Source organism: Geospiza fortis, unplaced genomic scaffold, assembly GCF_000277835.1.
Source record: "Geospiza fortis unplaced genomic scaffold, GeoFor_1.0 scaffold285, whole genome shotgun sequence".
Lineage (NCBI taxonomy): Eukaryota > Metazoa > Chordata > Aves > Passeriformes > Thraupidae > Geospiza > Geospiza fortis.
Window position 1 is genome coordinate 1318835 of NW_005054403.1, and position 15796 is coordinate 1334630.

General features: G+C 42.4%; 1 protein-coding gene across 1 annotated transcript in view; it reads right to left on the minus strand.

Moving 5' to 3' along the window:
- The window catches only part of NHS (NHS actin remodeling regulator), a 162064-nt gene extending 147357 nt beyond the window's left edge, over window positions 1–14707 (minus strand). Inside the window, exon 1 of the mRNA XM_031061229.1 lies at window positions 14643–14707. Within this exon, the coding sequence (XP_030917089.1) occupies window positions 14643–14670 (28 nt within the window). The 5' untranslated portion in view covers window positions 14671–14707. The remainder of the gene's footprint in view (window positions 1–14642) is intronic.
- Window positions 14708–15796: the final 1089 nt, after the last annotated feature.

Below are 15796 nucleotides of genomic sequence, written 5' to 3' on the forward strand. Positions count from 1 at the left end.
TGCTATTTGTAAATAGCCTTTAAGAACACTGAGCACTGCCTTCCCAGAATCAGTCACAAGAAATTATTTCCCTGTATTAGCCTTTGATCTCTCTCTCCAGACACGTCTGATTTAAACCAGCATTCATTTATGGTATAACCTTGTTGGCTACCAAAGAATTACAGCAAAAATAAGGCAGACCCACCCCTAATTAAGATTGCAGTGCCTCCTTCACTCCAAAGCCTCTCTGCTTGCACCCAGCTCAACTCTAAGCCACTGTGTTGCTTTCACCAAACCCAGAGCTGAATCTGTTGCTGGCAGATACCAGAGCAATCTGGGGGCTGGTAATGAGTGCTGACGTGCAATGCTTTCTCAGAAGGCATTATGTTGGGAAGGCAGATCCACGTGCTGTGCTCTTCAGCCACTGGAATGCAGCATCCCTCGCCTTGACATGCTTCCTGCAATGGGGAAAACCAAGGGAAACTAGCATCAAGCTGGGCTGGCTCCATACCAGCCAAAAATGCCCTGGAGCAAATATTCATTTGCCCTGATAAGGGTGCATTTAAGACCCTTATGTGCTCCTCCAGCACTTCATGGTGACCTCTGCAAGGAAGGTCACCCTTAGCAAAGGATAGGGGAAGAAGAGAGGGAAGGAGGAAAAGAGGGAGGAAAGGAGGGAGGAAGGGAGGGAGGATGGGAGGGAGGGAGGAAGGAAGGGAGGAAGGATATTAGAAAAAAAAAATTTCTGATAATTTTTTTGCAACATAGCATAAGTAAATCTTAGTTAATCCTAAATTAAACGCCAGGGAGTAAAAAAAGAACAGAGAGGGAGTAAGGACAGACCAACACACACAGACATGTGTGACAAATTAACTCTCAGAGTCTCTCTGCAGAGTCACTACAGCACTAAAGAGCACTCCTGTGATGTGAGGGGTGGATGCCATGTTCCTGATATCTCTGAGAAGGAGATCAATTCTGCTCTCAATTACACCACCAGAAACTTAGAGTAACTCCCTTTACATCTGTGAACGTAAGATCAAAACCAGATCCAAGGTCCCTGCTCCACAAAGCTTGCTGTGTACTGTTGACAGTTAAAATGATGAGCAAAGCCTCTGGGAAAGAGAGAAAAATAAAGGTGACCAAACAGCAGGGAAAGGGGGTGGCGGAAGAACCACTCTTAGAAAAGCAATTATAGCTTCTATTTCATGTTTCTTTCTTTATGTTTAGTGGAGACCAAGGGTGTCTTGCTTTTAAAAGCCAGGTATGGCTGTAGGAATGGAGAGAAGCTGAGAAGAGATTAATGGGAATTTCAGAGCCAAAAAGAACTAGCTGATTTTTATTCTAAAAGCTCTCAACAATATCCAGCCAAGGCCAGTCTCCTGACTTACCAGGATTGGTACCAATCTTTGGCTGGCAGGACAGTCTGTGGGTGCTGTCCTACCCTGCCACACAGATGAGACATGAGGCTCTTTTAGTAAAAGAGCACACAAAGATACTTTGCAAAGGGAGCTGGTGTCACCATAGCTCGTTCCTCAAAAAATCTAAGCCTGAAAACCTAAACCTATGGGTGATGTTTTCAACTGGGCAGTCTCTTTCAGCAGGTAGAACTTCCCAGTCCCAAGCAGCAGGTTCTGCTCCACCTATCAGTAAAGATCAGAGACTCTCAGATCACCACCAAGACATTTTTCAGCTCCTGCACAGCTCAGCAGCAGGCAATCACTCAGCACAGCAATCACTCAGATACACAATGGAAAGTGGTGCATATGCACATGTACACACATTTCCATCCATGCACATGCAAGTGTTCAAAATAATTTCAGGCAATACCGTAACACTTTAGGCTGAATGGCAAAATAGCCAAAATCATAAACTGCCAATTATTGACACTAACTTAGAAATATAAAATATGCCTAACACTGTAACTCCTGGCTTATGGTGCTGTGACTTCACTGGCTATCAGTAGTTATTGCATGAATGGGCCAGAAATCCTCTGAAATGCAGGGGGAGTGGTGCCAGTGGGGAAGGCACCCATTCCTTTTCCAATAGGAGGCATACTCTCCTTCCTGTCCATTTCTGAGCAACCAGAAACTCACCCACAAGGGCTCTTTCTAATGTGGCACTGCCTAAACACAGACATGAGTTATCTTTCTGCACTAGATGGATCAGCAGCAAGAGTAAAAGCTCAGCTTCTCACCTGCCCCCCTGCTCACCTGGGGCTCCTCGTCTGGGGCCCAGGGCAGGTAGGGCTGAGCCAGCCCGGGGCTCCTGGGCTGGAAGGAATCCCTCTGCACTGTCCCAGGTGAAGAGCTGCCCATTCACTGGGAAGCTCCTCCACACTGCTGGGACCTGGCAAAATGTTTCTGCCACATGGTGCTCTTGGAGGTGCAGTTGAAGCAAAATGAAGGCTCTTGGTGAATTTTTAATCAACTGAGACTGCCGCATAAGAAGGGCTGCAGAATTCAGCATTGCTTTACCAATATGCTGACTAATAGCCTTGATTAAAATCCTAGGGCACTTTTTGCAGCACACAGGAGCATTAATTCCAGTTCAGTTAATTACCTGTGCCTAACAAAATGCCATTTGCAGCTTCAGCCAGGCCTGAAATTCTTTACCTCCCCTCTTAAAAATATGGTGCCATATCCAAACATACAGCTGCCCCATCTCCCTGGGATCCAAGGTCCTCTGTGTCCCTTCCCACTTCATCCAGGAGCCAGGATGGCAGGCATGGTGACTCCAGATCCACAGATGAAAGATGCGATCCAAGGGCAAAATAAATGTGCTGTTTCCATGACCTGATTTTGTCCTTTTCCATTTATCAGACGTTGGGGTTTGTAGCTTATGGCTGTTTCAGCTTCTTTTGTAAGCACTGCATTTTTAAATGGGAACTCTCAACTGCACTGCAGAGGCAGCTGCCATTTTGCATTCGTGTGCACAGAGTGAGGCAGAGAAGGAGCTCTGAAGAAGAAACCATGTTACTTCTTTTTCTCTCCTTGTTTTGCTGTTGCATTTAAATATAAAATAAAGGTCATCCTGACTGAAAGGATGGAATTGCTCTATGGAAGCATATAATGACTGCACTGGATGTAAAAAGGGCAAATGTCCTTTAAGCGAAAACACAAATCAAATTACCTTTTTTTAAAAAAAACCAGCTTTTTCATTCTCCAACAGTTTCTTTTTGTGACTAGTGTGGGTCAAGCTTCAAAGAATTACAAGCCCACATGAGCTGCCACAATTGCAACAGAGAAAACACTTCCACTGCATAGGAGCCATCTTCTTCTCTGAACTTTCCTAGTCACTAAGTGGAGAATTTTAGGAAATGCTAGAGCTGAAAAATATGGAGAGAAAAATTACTTTTGCATGTTAGACCTGTTTCGTGTGCTGCTCAAACCTAAAATTATTAAGTATCTCCAATTTCACCATGAGGCTTACTGCTATGAGGTTTATCCCTATTTGGAGGCTATGGCACTTCTAGCAAGGAAATTAAACACAGCAGAAGGGAAGCCAGTGGCAGAAGGAGTTTCCAAGTGTCCCTGCCTGTTGTCCCACTGGTACATAAGCTGACCTAAAGAAATCATTGCATGTTTTCTGCCAGGTAAGCTCTGCAAGAGAAGCATGCAGAAGGGGGCACAGTGCTGCTCCTTGATGAGCAAATAACACCCTGCAGGCTTCTTGCAGCAGCTCTTCTTTGCATTGGCACACACAGAAAACAAAGACTTTGTCTGGTGTAACACAATCCAAACCTACACCATAAACACAGCAATGCTGTGATAGCAAAATGCTGGGCTTGTAACACTGAAGCTGTTTGCAGTACAGTTTCTTTTCTAGCCTTCCCTATCTCATCTCTTCCAAAGATGTTCCCAGCTAAGCAGCAACTGCTTGATATAAATCAGAAAACTTTGGTGGGTCACAAATTGAGGAAATCAGAGCTCTATTGGGTGCAAAACACAGTGACATGGTGCTGCAGGCCAAGGGCCACTTATATGTTGCAAAATATATTTAAAAACCTGGTGTACACATGCACTGAGTAGAACAGCAAATGTGAAACCTCATCAGCCCAGCCAAGAATTACCCTGGAGTTTGGAGAAACCCACTACAAAACCTATGAGAACAATGGTATCAGCATTACCATGCAAAACTGAGTTTCCACCCAACACATTATGACAGCCCTTTCAAAAGGAGATGCTGACAGGAAAAGGAAGGAAATTAAAATCAATGGGAGTTCCAGATCATAGTAAGAGCCTTGGAGGAGAAAGATCAATCCCATCTAAAAAGAAGTTTTGGAGAACAATAGTAACAGTTCAAGGCCCATCTCTAACTACCACTTTGGGGGCAAATGATTTAAACCTGTTTTATCAGTTGCTTTTCTCTATTGGCATATTATAGGCAATATTTTATTTTTATATTTTTCCATAAATATAGTGCAGCACATGTACACTCAGAATATAATCCAATTAATAAAGTCATGCACACATATAGCAAATGATTGGAAATTTCAAAACACATAGACTATGCAGCACTGTCTGCCCCAGGCAATGCAAAAACCGTGACTTACACTCCAAGCCTGGAATGGAAGTAATTTTAAAATCTCAATTAAAAAAAGTTTGGAAAATTATCTTAAGGAGATCTTAATTCATGTTCTGCCTTTTGATACTTTAGGATTCCTATTTGCCAGATTTTCACACAGCCAGAAGGATTAACAGATGCAGCCAGAATCTGAGACTGAGAACTATGTCAGGAATTTGAAATAAACCATTAATCTCCGACAACTCTGGAAAAGGCTGAACTCAAGTGACATCCTCATTTATTTCATTTTAACTCCATGTCACTCCCAGCCCCCGACCGTGTCTTTGCAGACTCAATAACCCTCCATAGGTGATTTTCCTAGGGAAAATGCAGCCTGCAGTGGACACTGGGCACAAGCTGTGAGGTCCAAGCTCTTGTCAGCAGCAGTGAACTGCTGGCAAGCACCAAGGTTGGGGTTCCCAACCCACCCCCACACCCCCTCCTGCCCTGTCACTGCCTCACTACAATACTCATTCAAGCAATGAGACTAAAGAAAAAACCAACCACATGAATTCCATAAAACTGATTTTTAGAGAGAAAACAGGTAAAACTTCCTGCAGGTGCTGCCTCAAGCTGGGATGCTCTCCTGCCAGGGCTTTAGAACCCAAATGGAGTTTTTCAGTGCACAGCAGCTTCAAGCTCACTAGCAATTTTGGCAAAGCATCTCACTGTGCACAGGGGAAACGTTAATTTTGCAGCACCCTGGAGGAAAAAAAATCACTCATGGAAGCATTCAGCTTTTGAAATTTTCATCTTTTTACCCCAAAAATCAGGACTGTGCTGCGGGCCAGGTCACATTTTGGCAAGGGTGGGTCTGTCAGATGGGGCCCTGGCCTCATGCTGTGGTGCCTGGCAAGCTCTGCCAGCACCCTGAGTGGTGCCACCGGCCACCTGAGGCTGTGAAAACACAGAGCAGCAGAAAATCCTCCCCATCTGTGCTTCCTATGCTGCCCTTGAAAAGCATTATTTTTATCATCTTTGAATCCTTACAAGTCAGTTCTGCTCCATCCTCCACCGAGTCAAAGGCGATGTGTACAATGAACAACCAAACACAAACAGGTAGGAGCAGCTCTGCCCTGCACACACCACCAGCAGGGAGAGCAGTGCTCCAGCAGGCAGATCACGGAGCAGGCAGGGAATTCCAGGCTGTGGAGAATGCACAGCCTGCACTCAGAGCTGCTCACGCCAACACAAAGTATGGTGTTACTACTCCATGGAAAGCCTGGGAGACAGTGCTCCTTTACCTCCACCCCTGCTCCCAGAAACGTTACTCAGTGCTTCCTTCAGATGCAGTCAGTGCAAAGCACTGCCAAACACGCCCACTGACACACTGATAGGAATTTTAAATTCTTCAGCATCTTCGCAACCCCTTAACTTCATGTGTCTGAAAGTAGGAAAATTCAATCCTCTGCCTTTTTTTCAGACTGTGTTTTTTTCTTTTCCTTCTTACAAATTCCCGCAATATCTCCATTCATCAAAGCTGAGGGAAGCTTTAGGAAATTACTGCTGCCACTATGGAACGTGCAGGTTTCTTCACTGCTCCTCCTGCATCTCCATGTTTCTTTTCCTGAGAAGAACATCCTAATGGTTGGTTTCAGTGATCTTAGAGATCTTTTCCAACCTTAATAATTCTGTGATCTACAGAACTGTGTACTAGTTGTAATCCACTAGACATTGAGCCTTGCCATTTTAACTACAGTGTCTGCTGGTCTGCCAGAAACCTCAGGTCTTGGTATCACCTAAGTGCCTGTTTTGATTTAAAACTAAATTACTTCTAGATAATCTCACTGCAGATTAATGAAAAATACTTGAAACACTTCAAAATGTTATAGAATAATAATAACAATAGTGACTTGTTTTTCCTTTTCTATTTTAAGCAAATCTCAGGTGACTTGGACATGACTTCTGCACACCTGGGGCTGCTAGCAAAGCAGAACTATTGCACATATTCTCCTTATCATGGTAAGAATTCCTGCAGGCCCAGGAGGCCAGAGAACTCAGCATCCTGACAATTACAACGATTACAACTTTCTTGTGAAATCGAGAACTCAGCAGAGGTACAAAGAGATGTAAATAGCATCCAATGAATCATGTGAGAAAGGTAAAGCCAAGCTGCAAAACATCCTCTCTCTTCTTGGCTCCCAGCCTGGGGGCTCTTACCATAAAAGTCCTTCACAGATTACCTAGCAGCAGAGCATATAAATCTCCTTTTATTTCAAAGCAGTAGGTAATCAATACCCTAAATAAGACAAAAACACAACCCTCTTTAGAAGATTGTTTTCTTGATAGAAGACAGGGAATAAATATTCCTAATACGTACCTAGTTACTTTTAAATAATAATGGCATCAGCTCAGTAATCTGTGATGCCTCAATTAGAGTCCCATTGTGCTATGAGACGTACAAACAGGTCAAACTGGTTCAAGCTATTCTTGTGATAATTTCTGAAAATGAACAGAACATGGGAAACATCAAAATGCTGAATATAAAACCTCCTGTAGTTCTGTCAGAGATCTTGACTTGAGAAATCCCAGGAAACAAATGAAGCAAACTACTGGGATAGGCAATTCTTAGCATAAATAAATAAATAAATGAAAAATGAAAGCACTGAAAACTGATTTTACATTAATTCTTGTTTTGTGGATTGCAGGGATGAAAGGCAGCAAAGAAGTGTGCCTGGTGAAGTAACTCCCTCTTTTGATAATGCACACACATGCACACACATGCACATGCACTTGCCCTCTTCCTACATCCCACAAAGAAAGTCATTCTGCTTTGATTTTCATAAGTAATAAATGAGTCACATCTAGATATAAATTAACATGATTAATACTGAAGAGCAATCCACTACTTTAAATTTGCCCACTGGCAGTTGCACACACAGATATTTTCAGTGTTTTTTTTAAATTTCATTTTTCAAAAATGAAACCATCTCTCATCCCTCAGTGTCTGACATATGAAGGAGAGGTGGTTTGTGCCAGTACTGACAACACTGAGACTGCATTTCCTAGGTCACTTAAAAATGGATTAGAAATATGATGATGGAATGAATTTCCAAACTTCCCTTGATTTTGTTGGTAATTACACAGATAGTCTGACCACCTTTATTTTCTCCAAATAGTGCTCTCCACCCGCTCTATGTACAGTAAGGGATGTAGAGTCTTCAATGCTGTTCAGCTACGTACAGCCTTCCACAACAGCTCCAAAGATCCTGGAGGTGTAAAATGCAGCAGATCAAGGATCAGTTACTGTTATTATGAGAACTGATAGAAATTTTTCTTCTTGAAAACATTTTTGCAGAAAACTGGGTTTCTGCTTAAGGAACACTTTCTGTTCTAAACTTCTGTTTTCTACTCGAAAACATCAATACACTAAATCCTGTAGAGCAGAGGTGTTATTGCTGCTGCAGTGAACCTGGGGAACTATTTCCATGTGTTGCTCATGGTCTCATCTTGGGGTCATATGTCTCACAACCCCACACCAGGTGCCAGTCTGGCATGGGCTGTGTCCCTTTACTACATGGGAACCTTTGGCTTGACCAGGCTAAAGGGAAGAGTGGAAGCCCTAAGTATCTGTAACTATAAAAGCCATAAAGTGCCCTGGCACTATTTCAGAAGCAATCTATTTAGGTGTTAGAGAATGTACTTCATTGACATCTCACAAACTTTATGGGAGGAAAAAAAATCCCTCAATTTTCAGGTCCAATTACCATCATGAGAAGCTGATGTGATAACAGTACCAGTGTCAAGTAAAAAGCTGATAGGAGGACCTGCTTTCTGCCTGGGGGAGTTTGTGATCTAAGTATTTCACCACTGTCTGCCAAAGTAATATGCAAAGGTATGGTAAGAAAGATGTAAGCAAATGCTTCAATTTGTATATCTGAAATATTACGAAGTGCTGACTCCTCTCATCCAGTGTCTCTCAGCTGCGTAATTCTATGTAGAAAACAGAGTTAAGGAGTGTCTTCAGGGCCAGGAAATGACTTTACTTAAAGATCATCTGTAGATTTCATATCTAAAGTATGGTTGGTAAAAGAAAATTCTGCGGGCAAAGTTAGCAGCACTGGTGGGGCAAGTGAGTCAGAGGACAGTGTGGAAGCAAAGCAGGCAAAGAAAACCTCTGATGGGATAAGGGTTCTTGAGCATGAAGGGAGGAAACAGAGGCAGCCATTCAAAGTGGGTGACAGCATGGCTATAGGGAGGGAGATGAAAGAAGTAAGGCTGTGGAAGAATAGGAGGGGTGTTTAGGGAGATGGGTAAGTTCTGGGTGGGAGATGGGAAAGCTCTAGGTGGAAGATGGGAGTCTGGCCAAAGATTCTACTGCAGATGGTTTGGGACATGAGAGGAAGAGGAACCAAAGGTGACCAAGTCTTGTGGCATGAGGCTCAGGGTGGAGAAGCAGGATGGTGAAGTACAGCCACGTTTCCAAAACAGGTATCTTTGTGCACTTCTCACTGCAAAAATACCTCCAGCTTTTCATAACGAGCTCAGGCAGCCTTGGCCTCTCTCCAGCCACCATCTGAGCTTCATTTTACAACACTGATGTTTGAGCAGTTGCAAGTGGATTGTAAGCAGACAGGAGATCATTACTGAATGCTCTCCACTGCTGCAGCCCTTCCAATGCTAGGACTAACACCCAAGCTTTTTCCTCTCCCCCAGGGAACTTTCCTGCCTTACAATGGCTCTGCAGTCAGAAGGTCCTCTGGGTTACATGGAGCAGACATACAGATCCTCCTCCTCTTCCTGTCCTCCTGGCAGTGACCTGCCAGGAAAGGCCATGTCCTGAGAGGTCTCCCACCCAAAATCACAAAAATCACAGGCACCCGTGACAGATGCGAACCACACGGCCAGGCAGCGGAGAGGTGCTGGGACTCTGGAGAGTGATCGCCACAGGCTGGTAGGCAAGGGGTACAGGAAGAAACTTCTGCATTCCAGTCTGGAGAGGTGCCAGGAGCACACTCAGCAGCCCTGACCTCAAACTGAGGAAAGAAAGAGACAAACTTGCAGCAGCTTTGTTCAAAAAGAGGCTCTTAAATACAGAATTTAGGAGAGATTCATGTCTGTCCTAGCAATTGAAGGGTTCAACTTTTTGTCATCAGATCTGAAGAGACAACAGCAAAATAGAAGCTGCCACTTTACAGAGTTCTCCTAATTCCCATGTGTACAGTTACATAGTTCAAAGAAAGAGAATAAACACAGGCACCTTTGGAGAGGAACGAAGTGCAGTTCCACCACCTTGAAAAACCTTTCCTATAAGTGACTTGGTCCTTTCCTGCTCACAGGTCTGGTCCCCAAGGAAAGAATTGTTGAGCAGCTCTGTCAGAGCAACCAGACTTTATCCCAAGTTGTCCCGGCCATGGCTGAATTCAGGTCATGCCTCCATGATCATTAATCCTGGCTCTTTGCTCTCAGTACACATTTGATCTGGATCAGCCCAGGGCACATAATCACATTTAAGATGAATTAGCTAGAACACATGATATGGAGTTTATGCTGGCCTCATGCCAGCTGTGGGAGGATGAACGACACCCGATCCTGCACAAAGCCTGCCAGCACAAAGTTACCCTGGTGCTGTTTTTGGAACAAACGTGAACCAGCAGAGCCACATCAGTCCCCTGGAACCAGCCCTGTGCACAGACTGGTTGCTACATTTTTGATGCAGTTATACTTAGTCAGAGGCAGACTGACTAAGTCTCACTTAATTATGAAGTCAGGGCAATCAGACTTAGTCAAATCACATTTCAGTCCTTACATCTGAGCTGTCCCACAGTTAAAAGGATCTACATTACTCCTAGGCTGGGTATAAACAGACACATGGTACCTTCTTAGCTTTGTCTCCTTCCTTGCTGGGTCTGCTCAGGGCACATCCCATGGCTTTCCAGTACTAGAGCAAACAGAGCCACATTCTCACTCCTCCCCCTGCATTTTGGAAATGAATTGCCTTACCCTTTTGGGCACATAAAAGAAAATTAGAAGACTCTCTTGACATACAGCTGATTTAGCCTGTAACTTTGCTGTTGAGTTTCTGCACCATCAAACTAAATTTTGGGAGCACAAGGAGGAGGAGGCAGGATGAGAGACCCCCTGGCCAGTGCCTACTGTTTTACTGCACCAAAGTAGTCAACATCAGCTGCCATCTCTGCTTGAAAATGCGTTCCCAAAATATTTGCTCAACATTTTAAAATACCATATATTATATGACTTTACTGAGTTCAACATAGTAGTTAGAAAATATAGAAAACTGGCAAGTGTTCAAATTGCAGTGCATATATAGACAGACAACACAATGCACTGTTTTCCTGCTAGGGTCTGGGTGACAATATCTATACATGCCATTCCAATATAAGCTTGTAACCAAATATTTTCATAGTCAGATTAAAAAGAAAATAAGTTTTCTGAAACAACAATGGTACCAGTTATCTTTTACTAGATATGATTAAATGGTACTCAAACTTCTTGGATTAAATCCCTAACAGATAATTTGGAGGAAAAGTGTAAGTTCTAGAAAATAAAAGCCATAGGTACCTCACATAGGGATGCTTATAGAAGTGAGAGAGTTTGAGCAATTCCACCATTCTCCTCATGACAATGAAGGAAACAAATGGAAAAGAAAGGCAAAGAGACAACCTGGCTCATCTCTTGGCCTCCCACTTTGCCTTGTCCCTTGTCTTAGTCTGCTTTTCGCTAGTAGGACAAATAATTTCTGTCCTACATCTTGACCACATAATTCTTTCACTTCTAAGGTGTGACAACATTTCCTTATTCCTGTCATTTGCAAAAGAAAGCTTTCAAGGACCTTGGTGAAACATCTTCTGTTGTAGCCTAGCTGATTCGTGAGATAATCTGTTCTGAATATATACAGCCCTAACCCTGTGGTTCTTAAGTTTTAGATCAGCACAATATTCATTCCTTGCTGTGACTCAGTGGAGGCTGCAAGAGATGGCGAAGGGGAAAAAAGAAAAGTATTTTTATAGCAGGTTATTTTTATTAGAAAATAGTGTGTTGTATAAAAACGGCCTTATTGAATTGAGGTGTTCAAAGCAATTCCTGCAGAGTAAGATTATAGTGAGCAAAGTGCAGGTGAGAAGGTCAGAACTGCAAACTAAATGCAGTTTATTCCACTGGAGCAGAAACCTGGGAATGTACTCCAAGGTAATCATAAACACATGTGATGCAAGTATCTCACATGCATAGATGTACATCCCACCACAGAAATCTTGAACTGTACACAAGGCAGTAACAACAACAAAAAGTAAAAAAAAACAAAAAAAAAGTACAAACCCTTAGTTTCCTTGCTGAATCATGTAATAGATTATATTCAGCACAAGTTATGAGAACAAATTCATGGCTAAAAAGACTATACTTGTCATATGTTTAAATAAAGCATTTATGAAAAAAAAAAAAAGGTAAGCATGCAGAAAGAAGGATGTGTTTGGGTGCGTCCATTTGAATCCATAGTAAAGCCCAAGGCACAAAGGAGATCAGCTTGAAAATAAAACCCAGGTGGTACATCCAGTGTATATAGGTGACTAAACAATACAATGCAGTGGAAGTTGACAGGATTCAAGCCAGTGCAAGGGGGGAGATAGGATATCTGTAAACTGCCCAGAGGACACAATGTATGAGATCATACTGAGACTGTAGCTGCTTCAATGCATAAAAACCAGGGGACCCATTTCTGCAGAATGATCTCACGTTCATTAAAGACTGAGCTCTTACTGTCCAGTTGCTACCTGCTCCAAGCTCATCTCAGATGCCCTGTGTCCACCACAGAAGAGGACAATGAAAGAGTCTGATAAAAAGCAGAATTCATTTGCAGTGCTATGAAAATGGAGGGGATGAGGATGGGAAGAGCAAGAGCAGCACACAGTGAAGTCACCAAACCACTGGTGCAGTCCTGTACTTAGCATGAAGACTAAACTGCTCTGAATGCAAAACCAAACTGTTCACCAACAGTATTTTGACCAGTGGCTTTAATTAAACTCAGTCAGCCAGAAAAAACATATTTATATATATTGACTTCTCAATAGTTACCCATGATCAAAGCAAATGAGGATGGAGGTGGGGGGTGAGAGATACCACTGGAAAAGGAGGTTTTTCTTCTTTATTCTGGAAAAAGATCTTTGCCTCCATTATTCTGCAGCTCACTCTGTGTATTTTCTGAGTGGCATGTTCTTATCCATACCAAACTCATGGCCTGTCACCTCTAGTCATGCTTAAGCCTTCCCATTTGCCAGTGGAAATTAGATGTTCAAGCCTTGCCAGCATAGATGCCATGTCCATCAGCAAAGGACCACACAGACCATGTTTGCTCCACTGGCATTTTATCACATTAAAATAACTGTGAGCCAAAGAAAGCTGAGAGTTACATTAACATGAATTTCTACTCACCTATATTCTACCCTACTTCAAAAAGCATGGCAAAATGTAGAAAAAGGCCTAAGGAAACCCAACACATGGAAACCCAACACATGGTAAATTTCTTGAAGGAATAATCCCTTTCTCTGAAGAGCATCTGCAGAATAGTATGTCAGTCAGAAACTGGAATTTCCTGCAATTAATCAATTTAATAAAAAAAAAGTGACAGCCTTCCTTCAAATACTGCACATGGTTAGGTTGCGTTTCTGGATCTTTTGATCAATCATGGAAGAAAAGTGACTGGCTAGACTTGCTCTACTGAAAATGAAAGATGAACCAGGAAGCTCATTTATTTTATTTGGAGAAAGAAACAAAGACAGACAAAGTGACCAAAAAGCCAAACCAGGCTAATGGCCAAACCAATTATTTGTGTCTTGCCAATCATTTCAGTCCACATTTGTTCCTCTAACAAAACTGAGCAGGCTGTTCATAGAGTTATTTGCCTAACAATGAAGAGGCAATCCAAATTTTTCTGGATTGTTTCCAAACAAATGTTGAATATAAATTTACATTCTGGTAATTTTTAAAAAGAATGAGTTGGAGGCTTTCAGGCCTCTGCATTTACTAATAGCTATTAAACAACCAGAATGAAGCTGACTCACAAGAGAAAAAGTCTTCTCAGCTGATGGAGCCATAAAATTTGGCATTTCTGGCTTGTGTCTGGAGAGGAAAGTGATTTCCTCTCTAAATTATGCTTTAGACGTGCCAGTATCCAAACCAGAACTACACATTAAACACAGGTAGGGGAAGATTGAAGAACAGGATCCTACTGGATACAGCTAGAAGGTCTGCACTTGATTTATGGCCTCACAGCTTGAACATACCTCACCAGTGCTGCTGCTATAGTAACAAAACAGACTGGTATGCAGGTTTGTGGTAATAATGTTTGTTGAAAGAGTTTTCTCAGTTTTATATTCATGTGTCTGCCTTTTTTTTTTTGGCCTATCTCTAAAGAGTACGAGTATATGAAAGCAATAAATGCAAAACTTGGGGAAGAAAAAGGGTTGTAAAGGCTTTATAAGAGAAATGCATAAAACTATACAGTTACTTCACAGAGATAAGGGACCAAAATGTTAATGATGGTTTGGGAATCTCCTAAGCATCTCAGCCACCCTTTGGGCTTTGAAGAGCCTGACCTGGAGGTACAGTCCTCCCAAAGTCTAGAAATATTGGCAGCTTTCTAACTGAAGCAGCAGTGAATGGGAACTGAGGGGAAGAGAGTAAGACTTGCTTTATTCAAGGCCAAGTTCATCCTATGGCCCCAATGACTCAGTGCCTTGCACACCTACTTTTCTTTAAATGTCACAAAGAGCCCCTGCTCATGCAGTGGCAATCAGCAGAAAAACCCCCATCCCCTGTATGCATAAAATTACCTGCAAGCTTTTGCTCTTGTGTAGAAAAGGACTAAAGCCCATTTATCACACTGACCAATTGACTGAAAAGAGAGTCTGCTCTTTGGCCTTGACTCAACAAATCCCTTTATCCAGAGATCTCCTGTATTGGATCGCAGTACATGTGCTGCTGATCTGAGATCTTAAATACATCCCTTAATTATCACAACATTAAGGGCATGGAGGTTAATTAAAAAGCAAATGAGGGCACTCTATGAAGGTAATTCCAGTTACTCTGACCTGCAGAGGCATGCAAGGCTTTTGCTCTGGGTATTTTATAGTCAGGGAACTCACTGAAAAGGAGGAATGGAGATCCATACATCTGGTCTGTGGTTCAGTTCTTCCATTTAGGACACCAGCTTAAAAATAAACCAAGGTGAAAAAAATATTTTCATGGACTGTAGTGCATTAACATGTAAGAAAAGAAGAGTTAAGAAATGGCATGGCTTTCTGGAGTAGAAAAAAGCTCCAGTCTGGCATTCAGAAGAGGAAATGCTCATCACTTAAAGGACAGGTCACCTTATTTAAAAGAAGTGTTTCTGCACTGCAAGTTGTTTATCCAAGGCCAAAACAAGGCACCAACACAATTTTTACTATCATAACTACTGTAATTCAAGGAAAGTAACCATCCACGAACACATCTCTCTGAAAAAACCCAAGGCTCTGCATGCCAGTGCAGGAGGTCTGAGCCATTTATTCAAGCTTTTTCACCTTTAGTAAATAAGGGCAGCTACAACATTGTTCTTTTTGAGTACACCAGTGTTGGCTTTTGGTTTTCTGGCAATGCACCAAGGTATCATCTCAATTATAAAAACTCGTGATCCCTCTGAGACACCAACTGGTTTGGAAAGTAGAATGTGGATTAATGGTCATTAACTGTCAGTCCCCATTAATGAGACTGAGCAAAAACAGTGATAAATGAGGGGGTAAAGCTGATACTGTAATAAAGTACCCTGAGTCTGGTAGAAAGTTTTAAACTCAAAGTGGAACTCTGGCTTCCTTCCCCTACCCCCAAAAGAGGTCAAGAACTGAATCAGGAAATTACAGAGAGGTAGGATTACCATCTGGCACAGGAAAACTTTCAGAGATGTGACATGAGAACACCTGGAAAGACAGTTTGATGAAGGACAGCTAGCATACATTTAGACACAGGAGGTCATGCTTAACTAACCTGCTGGATATCTTTGAAGATAATGCTCCTGTGGCAGATAAGAAAAGTGTGACAGATGCTGCATAGCACACTGAGGTTAGATGTTTTCAAACAAAGTTTTGACAAGGTCCAGCATCAGAGATGACTAATGGAGACAAACAGAAAGTTATGGATTGCAAAGTAAAAGGACAGAACAGTGGCTGTGGAGCAAGAGTTCAAATAAGATATAAAAAATATGTTGGGAAAAGGGCACTGAATGCAGGGGTCAGATTTACAAGGGTTATCCCATCCCGCTTGC